This window comes from Priapulus caudatus, unplaced genomic scaffold, assembly GCF_000485595.1.
Source record: "Priapulus caudatus unplaced genomic scaffold, Priapulus_caudatus-5.0.1 Scaffold10, whole genome shotgun sequence".
In the NCBI taxonomy this organism is placed as follows: domain Eukaryota; kingdom Metazoa; phylum Priapulida; class Priapulimorpha; order Priapulimorphida; family Priapulidae; genus Priapulus; species Priapulus caudatus.
The window spans coordinates 2,802-17,672 of NW_014577071.1; the positions used below are offsets into that span (position 1 = coordinate 2,802).

A 14,871-nucleotide genomic window follows, 5' to 3' on the forward strand; every position below is an offset into this window, starting at 1 on the left:
ATTATTAGGTGATAGAGAGTAAATAAACATTAAGACTCAGGTAGTAAATGCAATTTATGTTTATTTGAGCTATCTTTTTATTATTGAAACGACCCAAGTGCAGGCTCTGATGTGGTTAACCAGAGAACAAATTTTATTTTGTCACACTAAACCAAAATCTACTTGTAGCATATTTTACTGAATGATTTCTTGGAGCAGGCAGTGGACAAGTGGTACATACAGTTATTTTTCGCTTTTTTCTGATAACATAGGATTACAAGCTTGGTTTCAACGGTTCTGATAATAAAAAATGGAAGGGAGCAACTGCTACTATTTGTGAAAATCCAGGCAGTCACGTTTATGGCGTTGTATGGCAGATGGATGAAAAAGACAAAGAGTCACTTGATAGGTACATTCAGTGGTGCTTTATGTTCATTAGAGGAGGCAGCTTATATTGGGGGTGGGGTAACAAATTTGTTGCAAAATAAGATGTGTTGCGATTAACAGTTTTTATGGATTTGCATACTGCACTCTATAGAATAATAATAAAAAACTAGTTATAATAATAATCATAAGTGTAATACGCTAAGGGCTGTTAAAAAGAATATTCACTTATTTGCTGATTGAGCTGCCAGTGCCCAACACTTTGCTATGCACGTTTTTTGTATATAGCTGGTCATTTTATAAGTACCTTATATGATAACTTGCCATGTGTACACATCTGATCTCACCCAATTTTTCTCCAGACAGGAAAGTGTCCCTAAAATGTATAGGCCTATCACCGTTCATGTGGAAGTGAAAGATGAGATACTAACCTGCAGAAGTTATCAGTTAACATTGCCGTGGAAGGAGGGCCAACTTCCATCTACAGTGTACAAGAATGTGATAATAAAAGGTGAGTTGGTCAGTGTGAATGATTGTAACTCAGTACATTTCTGCGAAGCGGTGCAAAATTTCGTGGTTCAACTAAACAATGATAATAACTTCTTAAAAGGGTGTAATGAGGAAAGCTTGGATTATAGAATTAGGCTAAAGGAATCATTTGTTTTCTCATCTCACTGTCTTGGAAATGTGCATTTCATATTTTTGAAGGCTGTTTCATTCCAACTTCACAGGTGCGATTCAGAGTGAACTACCCCAGGAATACATAGAGCAACTCACAAAGTTAGATGATAATGGTTTCAATGGCGATGTAGACGTTGTGGCTAAACTAAACCAGTTACATAACATACAAATTAACCACCAATAGTTCAGGAATCTCAGGATTGTACCCCAAACAGACAAACACCCAGATGCGCGTGCATGCACGCATGCAAGCAAGCATGCACGCACGCACGCACGCACGCACACACACACTGTGTTACTGTTTTTATGTGGTTGTTATTACTATAGCTGTTATGTGGTCTGTAAAGTTACAGCTGTTATGTCATTAGCAAATAACAATTTGCATGTGATTGGTAAAATCACAGCTTCAAATTGGATTGGTAAAATTGTAGCTATCGTGTGATTTGTAAAGTTGGTTTTTTATACATGAATGGTAATAGTACATGGGTGGGAAGGAATGCAATATGGGTAGGTAGGGGCAGTAACCCTATACAATTTGCTTGTGTACCTGCATAAAAAAATCAATGAAAAGTTAGGAAATTTGTGATCTTTCTATGAAATCTGGTCTCTGTAGCAACCACTGTAATGTTTTTTTTATGCCATGTAATGCGTTGATATGCACAAATTTAATGAAAGCCCGAAGTTAAATTATTTCTGATGAAGAGCGTGTATTTGATTGCTATGTAATATAGTATATTCTGTATATGTATGGTATAACAATGGTGAACAATGTGCTGCATTTATAGAAGGCAATGTATATATTCATTTTTGTGCTCTTGTTGATATTGTTATTTAGCTTATGCCATGTTTTGGAGTTTATTTAAACGTACTAGGGATGTATTTTGTTGTATTAGTGAATAGTGACATAATATCTTCCTGCCTATGTCATATATATGGGCTGTAGGGGTTCTTGGCAATAACCGTTTCTCGGCAAACCGTGTGTCGTCAGCAAGTTTCAAACACTAACATGTTTTTCAAAAAGCATTTTTTGATACAAATTTAATGAAGGCTACATCGAAGGTGCCAGTAACCAAACGATCAACAAGACGCTAAACGATTTTTCCCCCTGTACATGGTAATTTCCATTCACGTTCTGGCTACGGCTGTAAGCCAATCATTTACTCGTCTTTATTTTATTAATTCAAACCGAAAATCAAGTAAACACTTCCTTCACTACGCGTAGATATATTATTAAATAAATAGATTACAATAGGTTGCTGGATTTCATACCCTTATCGCGTACCAGTGAGTCTGCGTGGATGTAGATGCAAAGCACAAACGGCAGGTGATAAATCACCTTCGTTGATCTGCTGAGAAATTGGACTCGCCTTCCTGAACACCACACCCACCTGACACTCGTTCTGAACATGTCTATACAACCAATGCTTACGTAACATAGAACGCCTAACCGCGCTTTATAGATTTGGCGCTGGTAGCGTAAGGGCAGCTGGTTAAAGTTGCATACATTCTGCTGTGTAACGCAGACCCGCATTTTATAGCAAAACCTGCTTGTGTGAGCATCACGTCAATGGCTCCTATATATATCGCGATCGTTCCAACATTGCTCTCATTAAAACGCATAGTGTTTCATATGCTGTACACGATTAAATAATAGCAAATTATGCGACTGTAATATTTACCTTCTTTATTGATATTGCCGACACGTAATTTACTTTCACGGCGAAATTGTGAATGAAAACGTTTCGTATCCTTCGTGTCGGTATTGTAAACAAACTGCATGTCACAACGTCAATTCTATAATAGCACAGTATAAATAATATTTTCACTGTTTCAAGGCAGAATTTGCTCCCAAAGATGCTCTCGCCTTTGCTAATGTTAACTCGCATATAACAGCTTGTATTGCCCGAGCACCGCTATTACTCGATAACGACAGTTTTTACAGACGAGTCGTAATTTCGCATTTGCTCTGTGCATTTACTAATTAAAATAAAATTTACAAATTTCGCGTTAGTATTTAACTACGTTTAAAGTCTCGCAGGTGGTATATATTTCTAAAGGATTATTTTCTACACATTGCTGATGAAGCGCCCAGCTACAAACCGCACCGATATATTGCGTTACACATTTCATCTGCACAGCTGGAATAAATCTGGAAGATACTGAGAAATTCACACGCTGGCTGTTAGTAGATTCATAGAAGCAGTTCCCATGTCATCTACAAATTAATTTATTCTCCTATTTTGTTAGAAATATATAATACATATACGAAAATAGTAATAGTAATGTGAAGCTGGAACGTTTTAATCACTATGGACTTTAAATCGAAACGATTGATCATTAGCGTTTAAATCTCTTGCTTCGGTCGATGACAGTACTCCTGACTGTCTTAAATATTGCAAATAAAACCTAAGGTAAGCATTAACCAGCTCGACAGGGGTTGTAGATATCATTGCCGCAACAAAACTATAGCAGCCGTGGCTGGCCACTAAAAGAAAACGGACTAGTTCGGTTTGCCAGTGGGCACGGGACGTTGCTATGCGTATCAAATATATCTACATGATGTGTAAACGCTATGTGCGGCAATGTATATATAGTGTAGGCGCGACTACTGCGACAGTACTGCAGGCTGCGCTCCCGTCTCTACGATGCTTGCCTTGTTTCCAAACAGCTCCTTGAAGTGCGTCACGCAGAAGGGAACGCCCTCATGATTTGCATACCTCTCTAGCCTGCCACAGCAATTCAACATCATATTAGGGATCACAGTTGAAGCAATTTATCATAGCATTTAGGAGCATCCACACAAACTACGTTACTGAGTAAATAACTGCACATTGTCTCCGGACGATAATTGAGAATAGATGTCTTCACACGGATTCAAGTCTCGATGGTAGATTACAACGCGAATTTCGTGAACGTTATGTTTTACTTATTCTTCCTTCAACGCCGGACAGATACTAGAACAATGCCGCAAAGTGATGGTCATCATTACAAGTTATTATTGATATTGAGAGTTAAATTCAAATTTGAAAACAGTTTAAGAATAAGAAAATACAGAACAAAACAAATATATGCCATGAAAAATATTCTACACAGTAATAACGATTATTTAGACAGACTGGCTTATCAACACGCACAAGGAGTGCGGCTAGTGACACTAACATGACAAACTACACAAACAACACAAACAAACAAGAAAAACTACACTGGCAAACATAAAACACATACGAGAGCAAATAATCTGGAAGGAATTATGACACCAAGTAGAAGAAAGGAGAAAAGAAGTCAGACCAGATGAGTCAGAAACAAATTTGGCAGTACTAAAAAGACGCTAGAAGAGGAGAAACAGCGTAGACCACATGAAGCATGCGTGGCAGTTTTAGTGTTTTTGCGTGCCCATCTGATCGTGTAGAGCGTGTAAAACGGCCAACTTAGGACAGAGAAACCATGCATGGGAACTCAGTACTGATATGGCGACAACCGGTTTGCTATTTGGTTACGTTCATCGTAATAGGAGATCTAATATCAAGGGTCAAGGGCTAACACTTGAGGTATCAAGGGCTAATACTTGAGGTATCAAGGGCTAATACTTGAGGTATCAAGAGCTAATACTACATAATATCTATTATTAGCTCTTGGTAGCGTTCGCGACTGTATTACCATGGTATTACATATATTTGGTTATAGGATCCAAACAGCTACGGGCAGAATTCGCAAGGTGGCGCCACCGACTACGCCTCTGCTACCACATATAATATACGAGGAAGAACTTGCAAATTTTTCTTCTTGGAAACTGGGAATGGGCTCCTAATAATACTATGCAATAAATAGCTCTTCGCAACTAGAATTGTTTGTTTGCGAATACTATATTATACCCTTCATCATTGAGAAAACCGATGTAAATCTATCAGTAATGACAGCATAGTACCGTTTTTAAATGTGAGCTACCACGAGATCATGACATAACTCCACACGTGCCTGAAAACGTGCACAACAACCAACAATTATGTTACAAACGTTTACATAACAGGTGTATTCTCTAACCGTATCCCATGTTAACATTCGCGTTTAACGATGCTAACATTTCGGATTATTCGATCCCTGTTGCAACAACATGCTCAACCAAGAGTTGATGCTTCAACCAGGGTACCTACTCTAACCACTGCAATCAACCCCCATGGCTGGCACGGTATGTCAAGTATCATGCATAAACCAACCCGGTTCCGTGCTCAAACTCGACTGCATGCATAAGCGTGGGTGCATGCGCGAGACACTGCGGCATGCGAGTGAACCTGCCCGTACCTCAACTGGCAGTGACAGTGCGCGCACTTAAAGCACATTTTGTGGAATACTTTGCGATCGACCTCCATCCTCTCCATCGGATAAACGCGGTTTTCACACTCCCAGCACTTCTCTATCTCCGCCTTAGCCGCTGGCCCGCCTGTGTAGTCCTGCACGAGAACCCATCGCAACCGTTACGAGAAGCGCGTACTCGAAAAATACATACTGAATTATGTTTATTTATTCTCCTAGCTGCTAGCACCTAACTAAAGCAGCATGGGCTACAACTAAACTAATAATAAGGAACCCCTACCACAAAACCGAAGGGAATAAAATAAAACTAAAAGGTTATGTGATTATCATTTAGTTACATTCATCAAGGAACTATAGATTGGCATTATATCGTTTTCGACTATATAGCTATAACTCGCTTGCTCATAGCTTCTCCGCACCTCTCAATATAGCCAACTAGCACATACCGACAATTAACTATTCAGCTAAAGTAAAAATACATGGTAAATTTAAAAATCAAAGCACATCTTAGTAAGAACTTTCCACACACCCTGTCACACCTAATCCAATAATCAATAATAAACCACTGATTCTTTATACCTTTACCCGTGCCCATATAATTACACATAATATATGTTCGAGTAAAAAACATCCTGCGAAAACCGATTCCCGATTACGCAAAAATACCGGCCTTATATTTCTGTACATCCGGATTTTATTTTGTACATCGTACATCTAGTGTCTCAGTACTGACATGTGACACATGCTTCAGCCATATATGCGTAGACGACCGGGTGTGCTAATGTCTACAGACGATCCAGCCATTCCACTTAGGGTAACACGCGTTAGGTATTTTCAAATGCTAAACTAGTTTCTAACTAGTTAGTGTAAGGGTCGTGTCCTATAATTTTTTCCCGGTCGTTTTACCAGGCATGAGTACTCGCGACTATTGAGGTCCTAAATGTACGGTACGTGCAAACGTGAGCCACACGGAACCAGCGCGAGGACAGGAGAGAATCATATGCCATGCAGCAGCGGCCAGTGTGCTACCAGCTTCCTTAGCACGCAGCACCATGCGGCCATGCAACCCAGAGAGCGTCAGCATCATCATCCACTTCTCCTATCGACACCGACTTGGCTTTTTCTCTACCTTTCACTCGCTCCTTCTCATTCTTCCTTCCTCCTCTATCTTCCCCCTTTATTCACTTCTTTCTCTCCGTCTCATTTTGCTTACATCCACCCCCATACATACGCGTGCGCTCTCTATCAAACTCTTTCTTTCTCATTCACTCTCTCCTCTCTTTCTCTTCCTCTCTCTTCCTCTATCTCTCTCTCTCTCTCTCTCTCTTTTTCTCTCTTTCTCTCTCTCTCTCTTTTTCTCTCTTTCTCTCTTTCTCTCTTTCTCTCTTACTGTCTTACTGTCTAAATTTCTCTCCACATCTCTCCGGAAGCATGGTAACTGCGTGTGCAGGAATTCGTGGCCGGTAGCACACTAGTAGTTATGTGGATGGCACATGTTAGTCACGGGTATAATTCTGGTCGTGTTAAGTAGCATCACGGCACTCCAAAGCCCACACCAGCACGCAGCAGCAGCACACGGCCTACTATAACCTACACCGTGTCTGCAGTACGTGTATGCATAACCCTTACATCATGCGTGCTTCCTCTTCGGTAGAAACGATTGTCGGGAGAGGCGGGAAGAAACAAAACACAATACAGTTCAGCTAGAGGGCGCCACGGTGACATTAGGGATAGGAAGGACGAGAGAAGGGATCGCCGATATATAACACCCTCCGTCACCGTCACCAAACGTATACAGATAGATAGGTTGCAGGCAAGGTGCGTGTTAATGCCCTTCATTCACCTGCAGGTCATCGCAAGTACACAAAATGTCACATGGGTTATAATGTCTGCGAAAATGAAAACATCAAAACAACAAACGCAGGGACGACGGGTCGCGACAATGCTGCGAACCCGTGTTGTGGTGATGCTTCATTTCGGACGTTACCGTAACCTACAAACCCACCACCAGGTGGCGAGGTGATCGGCGAGACCGCCGGATCACTTGCGCGACACCTAAAGTTGAGAATGTACGGGAATGCGCAAGCCGAGAGAGAAACCACCACCGTAGCGATAGACACGAGCACAAACCGACACACCGAAAGTACTACAGAAGGCCCGACTACACCCAATCGTATCTGAAACGAACTTTACCACTCGTTCACACATAGACCTCTCCGATCGGCCTCTCCTCTTGTGTGCTCGGATTCTCCTCCTGCGTGTCCGTGACCTCGTTGACCTGGATGGTACCTGCGAGCATCGCTTCCTGTTCGGCGGACGTAGCTTCTCCCATAGAGCGAGTGTGTTCAAGTTTTGCAGGATCCTCTTCTAGCGAGCCGCATCCTGTCTCGCCTCTGTCTTCAGTGCTTGCACAGCTTCTGTTTACGATTCCCCCTGCTTGATTTCCCTCACAGACATCGTCGTGGAAAGCTTGCTCTGTTGCAATCTCCAAGCTGTCCTTAATCCGCTTTGTGACTTCATCAATTAAGCAACGCTCCATTTGTTCGGGGAGATTTTCTTCGGATCCTTCCTGCTTTCCATCGATAGAGCTGACATCTAGCTGTACTGATGCCTCACAGACAGAGCGAATAGTTATCTGTTCTGTGACCCTCTCTACAGAGATGACCTCTACCCGTTCTATGACCTTATTTGTAGAGTCAACGCCTGTCGGTTCTGCGAATTTCTCTACAGAGTCCATCGCTATCTGTTCTGGGGATTTTTCTGCAAGGCTGGCATTTATCTCATCGATGTCTTTATCAGCGGAGTTAACTGCAACCTGTTCTGTGACTTTTTCGACGGAGTGGATTTCTACCTGCTCCGATACCTTCTCTTCATCGCTGACATCTACCTGTTTGGTGACATTTTCCACAAAGCTCTCATTTACCTTTTCTGTGAAATTATCTGTTGAGTTAACATCTCCCTGCTCCGTGATTCCCTCTGAAGAGCTAGCTTCTCCTTGTTCTGTACTCTCAACTGCAAAGTCACCACTACCTTGTTTGATAACCTCATTCGAAGAATTCAACTCTACGTGTTCATTGAGGTCATCCACATGTCTGGTGACTTCTGGTTCTGTAATTTGATCAACACTGTTGACATCTTTCTCTACAGTACTGACCTCTTCCGGTACCTTCTCCTTATCTACAGGACTGACTTCCTGTTCTGTGACCCTCTCTCCAGGACTAACCTCTTCCTCTTCTGTGACTTTATCTGCAGTACTGGCATGTTCCTGTTCTGTGATCTTTTCTACAGTACTGTCATCTTCCTGGTCTGTTACCTTCTCTACAGTAATTACCTCTTCCTGTTTTGTGACATTCTCTACAGTATTGACATATTCCTGTTCTATGACCTTTTCTACAGTATTGACCACTTCCTGTTCTGTGAACTCTACAGTATTGACCTCCTCCTGTTCTATGACCTTTTCTACAGTATTGACCACTTCCTGTTCTGTGACCTCTACAGTATTGACCTCCTCCTGTTCTGTGACCTTCTCTACAGTAATTACCTCTTCCTGTTTTGTGACCTTCTCTACAGTACTGTCATCTTCCTGTTCCATGACCTTTTCTACAGTATTGACTTCTTTCTGTTCTGTGACCTTCTCTACAGTAATTACCTCTTCCTGTTTTGTGAGCTTCTCTACAGAACTGACCTCTTCCTGTTCGTTCTCTTTCTCTACAGTATTAACCTCTTCCTGTTTTGTAGCCTTCTCTACAGTAATGACCTCTTCCTGTTCTGTTACATTCTCTACAGTACTATCATCGTCCTGTTCTATGACCTTCTCTACAGTATTGACCTCTTCCTGTTCCTTCTCCTTCTCTACAGTACAGACCTCTTCCTGTTTTGTGACCTTTTCTACAGCACTGACCTCTTCTTGTTCTGTGACCGTCTCTACAGGACAAACCTCTTCTTGTTCTGTCCCCTTCTCTACAGTATTGACCTCTACAGTATTGTCTACTTCCTGTTCTGTAACCTTTTCTACGGTTATTACGACTTCCTGTTCTGTGACCTTCTCTACAGTACTAACATCTTTCTGTTCTATGACCTTCTCTACAGTACAACACTCTTCCTGTGCTGTTACTTTCTCTACAGTACTAACTGCTTCTTGTTCTGTAACCTTCTCTACAGTAATTATGTCTTCCTGTTCTGCAACCTTCTCTACAGTACAACACTCTTCCTGTTCTGCGACGCTTTCTACAGTATTGACCTCTTCCTGTTCTGTGACCTTCTCTACAGGACTAGCCTCTTCCTGTTCTGCTACCTTCTCTATAGTACTGACCTCTTCCTGTTCTGTGACCTTCTCTACAGTATAGACTTCTTCCTGTTCCTTCTCATTCTCTGCAGTACAGACATCTTCCTGTTCTGTAAGCTTCTCGATAGTACTGACCTCTTCCTGTTCCTTTCCCTTCTCTATAGTACAGACCTCTTCCTGTTCCATGACCTTCTCTGTAGTACTAATCTCTTCCTGTTCTGTGACCTTCTCTACAGTACAGACCTCTTCCTGTTCCATGACCTTCTCTCTAATACGGACCTCTTCCTGTTCCTTCTCCTTCTCTACAGGACTAACCTGTTCCTGTTTTGTGACCTCACCTACAGTATTAACCTCTTCCTGTTTTGTGACCTTCTCTACAGGGCTGACCATTTCCGGTTCTGTGACATTTTCTATAGTATTGACCTCTTCCTGTTCTGCGACCTTATCCACAGAACTGATCTCTATCTGTTCTGTGACCTCAGTCACAAGGTTTGCATCTACATGACTTACAACAGTGAGACTATGACAAATTGACTCTTCTGGTGTGCCAATGTGCGATTCCCTCTCATATACAACTGTAGAATCAGCAACATTATTGCTCTCTGCTCTTACACTGTCCATGTTTTCTCCATTGTCTCTCACAGCATCAGCTATTTCCTGGTTAGTGCGGATGAGCAGCTCTTCACCATCGACAATTCCTGCTTCCCTCGCTGCATTCCGAGAATCTCCACTGCTAGAGCGACTCTTCTTACTGATTCTTGTTCCATCTGGTGCGTGACGCCTCTTGTTATCTTTAACCCTCTTCTCATTGGTCCTACTGCTTCTGCTCTTTTTATGCTTTTGCCTCAACTTTGTCGATATCCTCTCCGTATCGTCCTTCTCTGAGTCGCTGCTACTACTACTACTGCTGCTGCTACTGCTACTGCTATTGCTGCTAGAACTACTAGATTTGGAAGTTTTCTTTGAAACCTTCTTTGTCTTCTTTTTGATATACGAATCACTGGAGCTGCCTGAAACTTTCTCGTCTTCTTTCTCGGCCGCGACTAAATTTTCAGCATTGGCACATATTTCCGATTCCATCCGGGACATCGAAGTTTGATCATCTGGTGCGTTGCATATATTACTCTCGGCTGCGGGTACAGACACTGGGGAGTCAAATGATGACACATGCTCATGTACGACGGTTGTGGACGTTTCTGTCACCTGCTCACCTCCTCCAGTTGACATAAAACTCATATAACTTCTACTCTCCGTTATTCCGCCTCTCTCGCATGCCTCTATCTGCATGACAGCTGACTGACTGTCGCCTGTTACAGCAATCGCGCGAGAGTTCTCTTTCATCACGGCAGTGATGATGGATTCACTCTTCAGCATTATTTCTCCTACGGATATTTTTTGATCGGTGCCTTCATCCTCCTGGGCTGGTGGCGCAGACGTGGCAGCCAATGCATCGTCATCATCATCATACTCCACTTGCATCTCTGCCGACTGGCTAGTGACCACGACTGCAGTGTCATCTAGGCTGTGATCTTCATCATGTTCAGCCTTGCCTTTATCATGGTCTCTTCCTAACGAAGCTGTTACAGTGTAGACGCTCGACTCGTCGCATGCCCTCTCTTCCCTCGTGTGAGACTCGCACGGCGCTGCTACTATGTCATCCTGGGTAGACGCCACGGGTGAACCTGCGCCGCTGTCGTCATGCTGGTCTGCCTCGTAGATGGTCTGCCTCTCTGTGGTACACTCGATCGTCGTTTGCTGTTCCGAAAATCCTTCTGCCTCGTGGATGGCCTGCACCACCGCCGGACACTCGATCGTCGTTTGCTGTTCCGAAAATCCTTCTGCCTCGTGGATGGCCTGCACCACCGCCGGACACTTGATCGTCGTTTGCTGTTCCGAAAATCCTTCTGCCTCGTGGATGGCCTGCACCACCGCCGGACACTCGATCGTCGTTTGCTGTTCCACAATGCGTTCTGCCTCGCACCTGTCATCGACGTTGACCGCGGACTGCACCTCCTCGCGATACTCGAGTACTATTTGCTGTTCTGTAGGTGCTCTTGTCTCGCGTCTGTCGTTGGCCTCGGGTTGACCAGCGTCCGGCCGATACTCCGTCCTGTACTGGACATCACAAGGGGCGTCGTCGTCGTGTTTCTCCGGGCTCTCGGCTCGGCACATCTCGGTCACGAGGTCGGGAGAACGACAAGGCTCGTCGCCAACTAAACTAGCGCCACCTGGCGACGCTTGGATCGCATGCAGGCTTACGTCGCTAATGGCGCGCGCGTCGCTAAGGTCGTCGACGGACGATGACAGAACTGCCTCGTGCTCGTCCTGATAAATAACAAGCACCACTGAAGCTCTCTGTCGCGGTGGTCCTACGGGGCTATACGGTGCGATACGGCAGGCTACATTTATCTCTAACGATTTGTCACTTCTCAACAACTGATCAACATTTGTCTGCTAAACAATCCTCGCTGAACTATTGAGACGAAAGACTAACAAAGGAGCGTCTGTGATAAGATTCTGTGATGTCCTAGGCATAAAGGTCCGTCAAACATACATAACAACGTGTGCGTACATGCACACACGCAGACCCCGGGATAAACTGTGCAGAGAACCATTTCTCACTCGGAGTAACTTGCTACTATATAGATTTACCAGAGCACTCACATGTCTCAGTGAAGTGATGCTATCACATGCACAACGATTGATGAATTTTCGAGAACGATTCCGATATCTCTGCTTACTAATTTCAACCAAAAAAAACGGTGCAACGTGGGTAGGGGCGATGAGAGGGTTGCAAGTAAACACGTCCGATTTGCCAAGTTTTCACGTTAAAAATACAAATACCGGTGATCCAATTTTTGCTGAAAACATTTTATACGACTTTTTTACATTACACTTGTTTAGTAAATTTTTCGATGCATCCAAACCAATCACTTCAGTGCGATAAAATAATCGGATATCCATAATCAGGTGAAAATTTCATTGAGACCAGATAATCTTTACCAAGACCATCACACGAGGAAATCACATCTGCGGACGTGTTCACTTGTAATCCGCTAACGACACATAGATGCGGGCGAGACTGAACAACAGGCAGATGTCAGCACTTACTGTGAAACGCTTCGGTCTCGCCTTGGGCTTCTCGACCTTTGCAGGCTCCTTGCCCTTCTGTTCGAACATATTCTTCAGCTTGCGCGCGTGATCCATGTCGGGCAGGTTGTCGTCAAAGTCCGTCGCGACGTCCGAGCGCACGACGTTCGGGTCTCTGTCTGGTTCCGCGTCGTCGTAGACCTGTCGCGAACGAGTGGCGCCACCTGTACTCACATGTCACTACTAAAATCCATCACGATTTAAATGAAATTTATGCCCGTGAATGAAATGCTACCCCGACGAATTAAATTGTTATCGATGATATTAGTTGATATTAGTGATGAACTTGTATTCATCTATGATCTATCTTTGCCCAAGACATGGTATGTGACATTAAGTGTCATAGTGGTCCACAAATGAGTGCAAGATTTTAATCTGTAAATCTGACACAAACACAATGCCAAAAATCTGTAATGCTGTCAACAACTACTATGATAATCGAGAAAAGGTTTACAAATATTAGAGTTGCCAGTATATCATTTGCACGAGTCAGGGCGATTACTGTGTTGAGAAGGTTCTTACCATGGTGGCCTCAGATCCTTCGGGCGGAGGTGTGATAGCTCGTGGAGGAGGAGGGCCAGCCCTCGTTTCCTCTTTCTGCTCTTCCATGCTCTTGAACCTACGCGGTAATAAAGCCGGATTGCGTTACGTAATATTCATAATAATCACCAAACTTTAGATCTATAGCTACGTTCTGTCAGTCGCGTTGCACATGCATTCAATCCCCAAAACTAATCAATAGACAGCTATTTGCTGCTATTATGCTGCACCAAGAAAGGTGTAATGAAATACTATCAAATTTGTGCGCAAAAAAAGTTATTGCAAAATTTCTTTTTAAATATAGCACGATGGTCATGACATGATGATATATCATATAGGTTATGTCAGTCGCGTGGCACGCAGTAAATCCCGAAATCCAGTAAACAGCTAATAATATGTTGCGCCAAGAAAGCCATACTTTCGGCCTATAGAAGACATTATGTCTGTTATAGAGACATATTTTTGTTATTGAAAATAAACTTTTTCGACATGTCACGATGGACGAGCAGCAGATAGTAATTGCGAGAACAGATAAAAGTAAATATACGTATGAAAACACGTATATAGGTAGACAGACGCAGATGAACCATACCTGGCGAGCATGCCCTGTTTCGACTGTCTGATGCTCTGCAATTCCTTCTCTCGCTCTGTATCCAAGTGCTGTATGTGGACGTCGTCATCATCATGCACCATCGTGGGCTGAGAGCCCTCTGGCGGTGGCGTAAAAGCTCGTGGAGGCGGGGGTCTTCGCTCGCCTTCCTCCTGCTCCTAAGAAGAGCACACGAAATCGTTAGGGGCCTATAGGGAACGTTTTTAGTAGTAAGTGTTAACTAAAGATTAGCCCGAATGCTGATAGTGTCGTTGATGACAATTGGGAAGATCTATAGTTGATCAAATCACATGCGTAGCGAATCATAGATTTCAGAAAAAGCATTATAGTTGAAGATGAGTCCAGCCAAGTCTGCAGACTTGAATAAAAAGTTGAGCCTGGACACATGCGAAGACCAAGGCGAATGTTATACTAATAGCAGCTGTAAATCACAGCTAGAAGAAGGGGCCATTCATGAATAGCATCGGCGGAGCTCGTAGCTATAGAGTCAGAAGAGGAAGGCTAATGAGAACGATCATGCATTGAAGCTAGCCAGTCTCACGCAGCGCTGCAAAACAAGTGACGGTTAGTTCGATCAACGGAAGCGCTACCGAGACAGGTCACTGGATTTCTGCTACACTTTGATATTTTGACACGTTGATTGGATATTGCTGGGAGCACTTATCCTAGAGTAATGTGGGTGGGACGAAGGAGACTTCATATTACAGACAAGGCCCCGTGAATTACTCCTACCCAACATGTTTACATGGACGCATATGGCAATACACATACCTACTTACATAATGGATAAGGGTCGTATAATATACATAATATGTGCATCTCACCTTAATTTATATACAATTGTTGAATCATTGTATCTGATTATCTATCTATATATATATATATATATATCTCTCCATATATATATATATATATATATATATATATATAT

The 14,871-nt window shown here is 43.0% G+C and overlaps 2 protein-coding genes across 15 annotated transcripts in view; one reads left to right on the top strand and one right to left on the bottom strand.

The window, feature by feature from the left end:
* Nucleotides 1-251: 251 nt before the first annotated feature.
* Nucleotides 252-1,842, top strand: LOC106807096 (gamma-glutamylcyclotransferase-like; the record flags this gene model as incomplete). Its single annotated transcript, XM_014809349.1, is given in 3 exon segments — nt 252-388; nt 726-874; nt 1,095-1,842. Coding segments are annotated over 3 exon segments (420 nt in total), but the record flags the coding sequence as incomplete, so codon positions are not given.
* Nucleotides 1,843-2,051: 209 nt separating this feature from the next.
* The window catches only part of LOC106807023 (uncharacterized protein DDB_G0284459-like), a 161,155-nt gene continuing 148,335 nt past the window's right edge, over nt 2,052-14,871 (bottom strand). For 9 of the 14 annotated variants that reach the window (XM_014809302.1, XM_014809292.1, XM_014809271.1 and 6 more), the window contains 2 exons: nt 5,344-5,492; nt 2,052-3,770 (listed from right to left, as the gene is read on the bottom strand). In XM_014809302.1, the coding sequence (XP_014664788.1) occupies nt 3,650-3,770; nt 5,344-5,492 (270 nt within the window). In that variant the 3' untranslated portion in view covers nt 2,052-3,649. Of the gene's footprint in view, nt 3,771-5,343; nt 5,493-7,548; nt 11,966-12,751; nt 12,932-13,312; nt 13,410-13,922; nt 14,099-14,871 lie in introns of those variants that run through there. The other 5 variants (XM_014809262.1, XM_014809254.1, XM_014809237.1 and 2 more) reach the window with 4 other exon arrangements.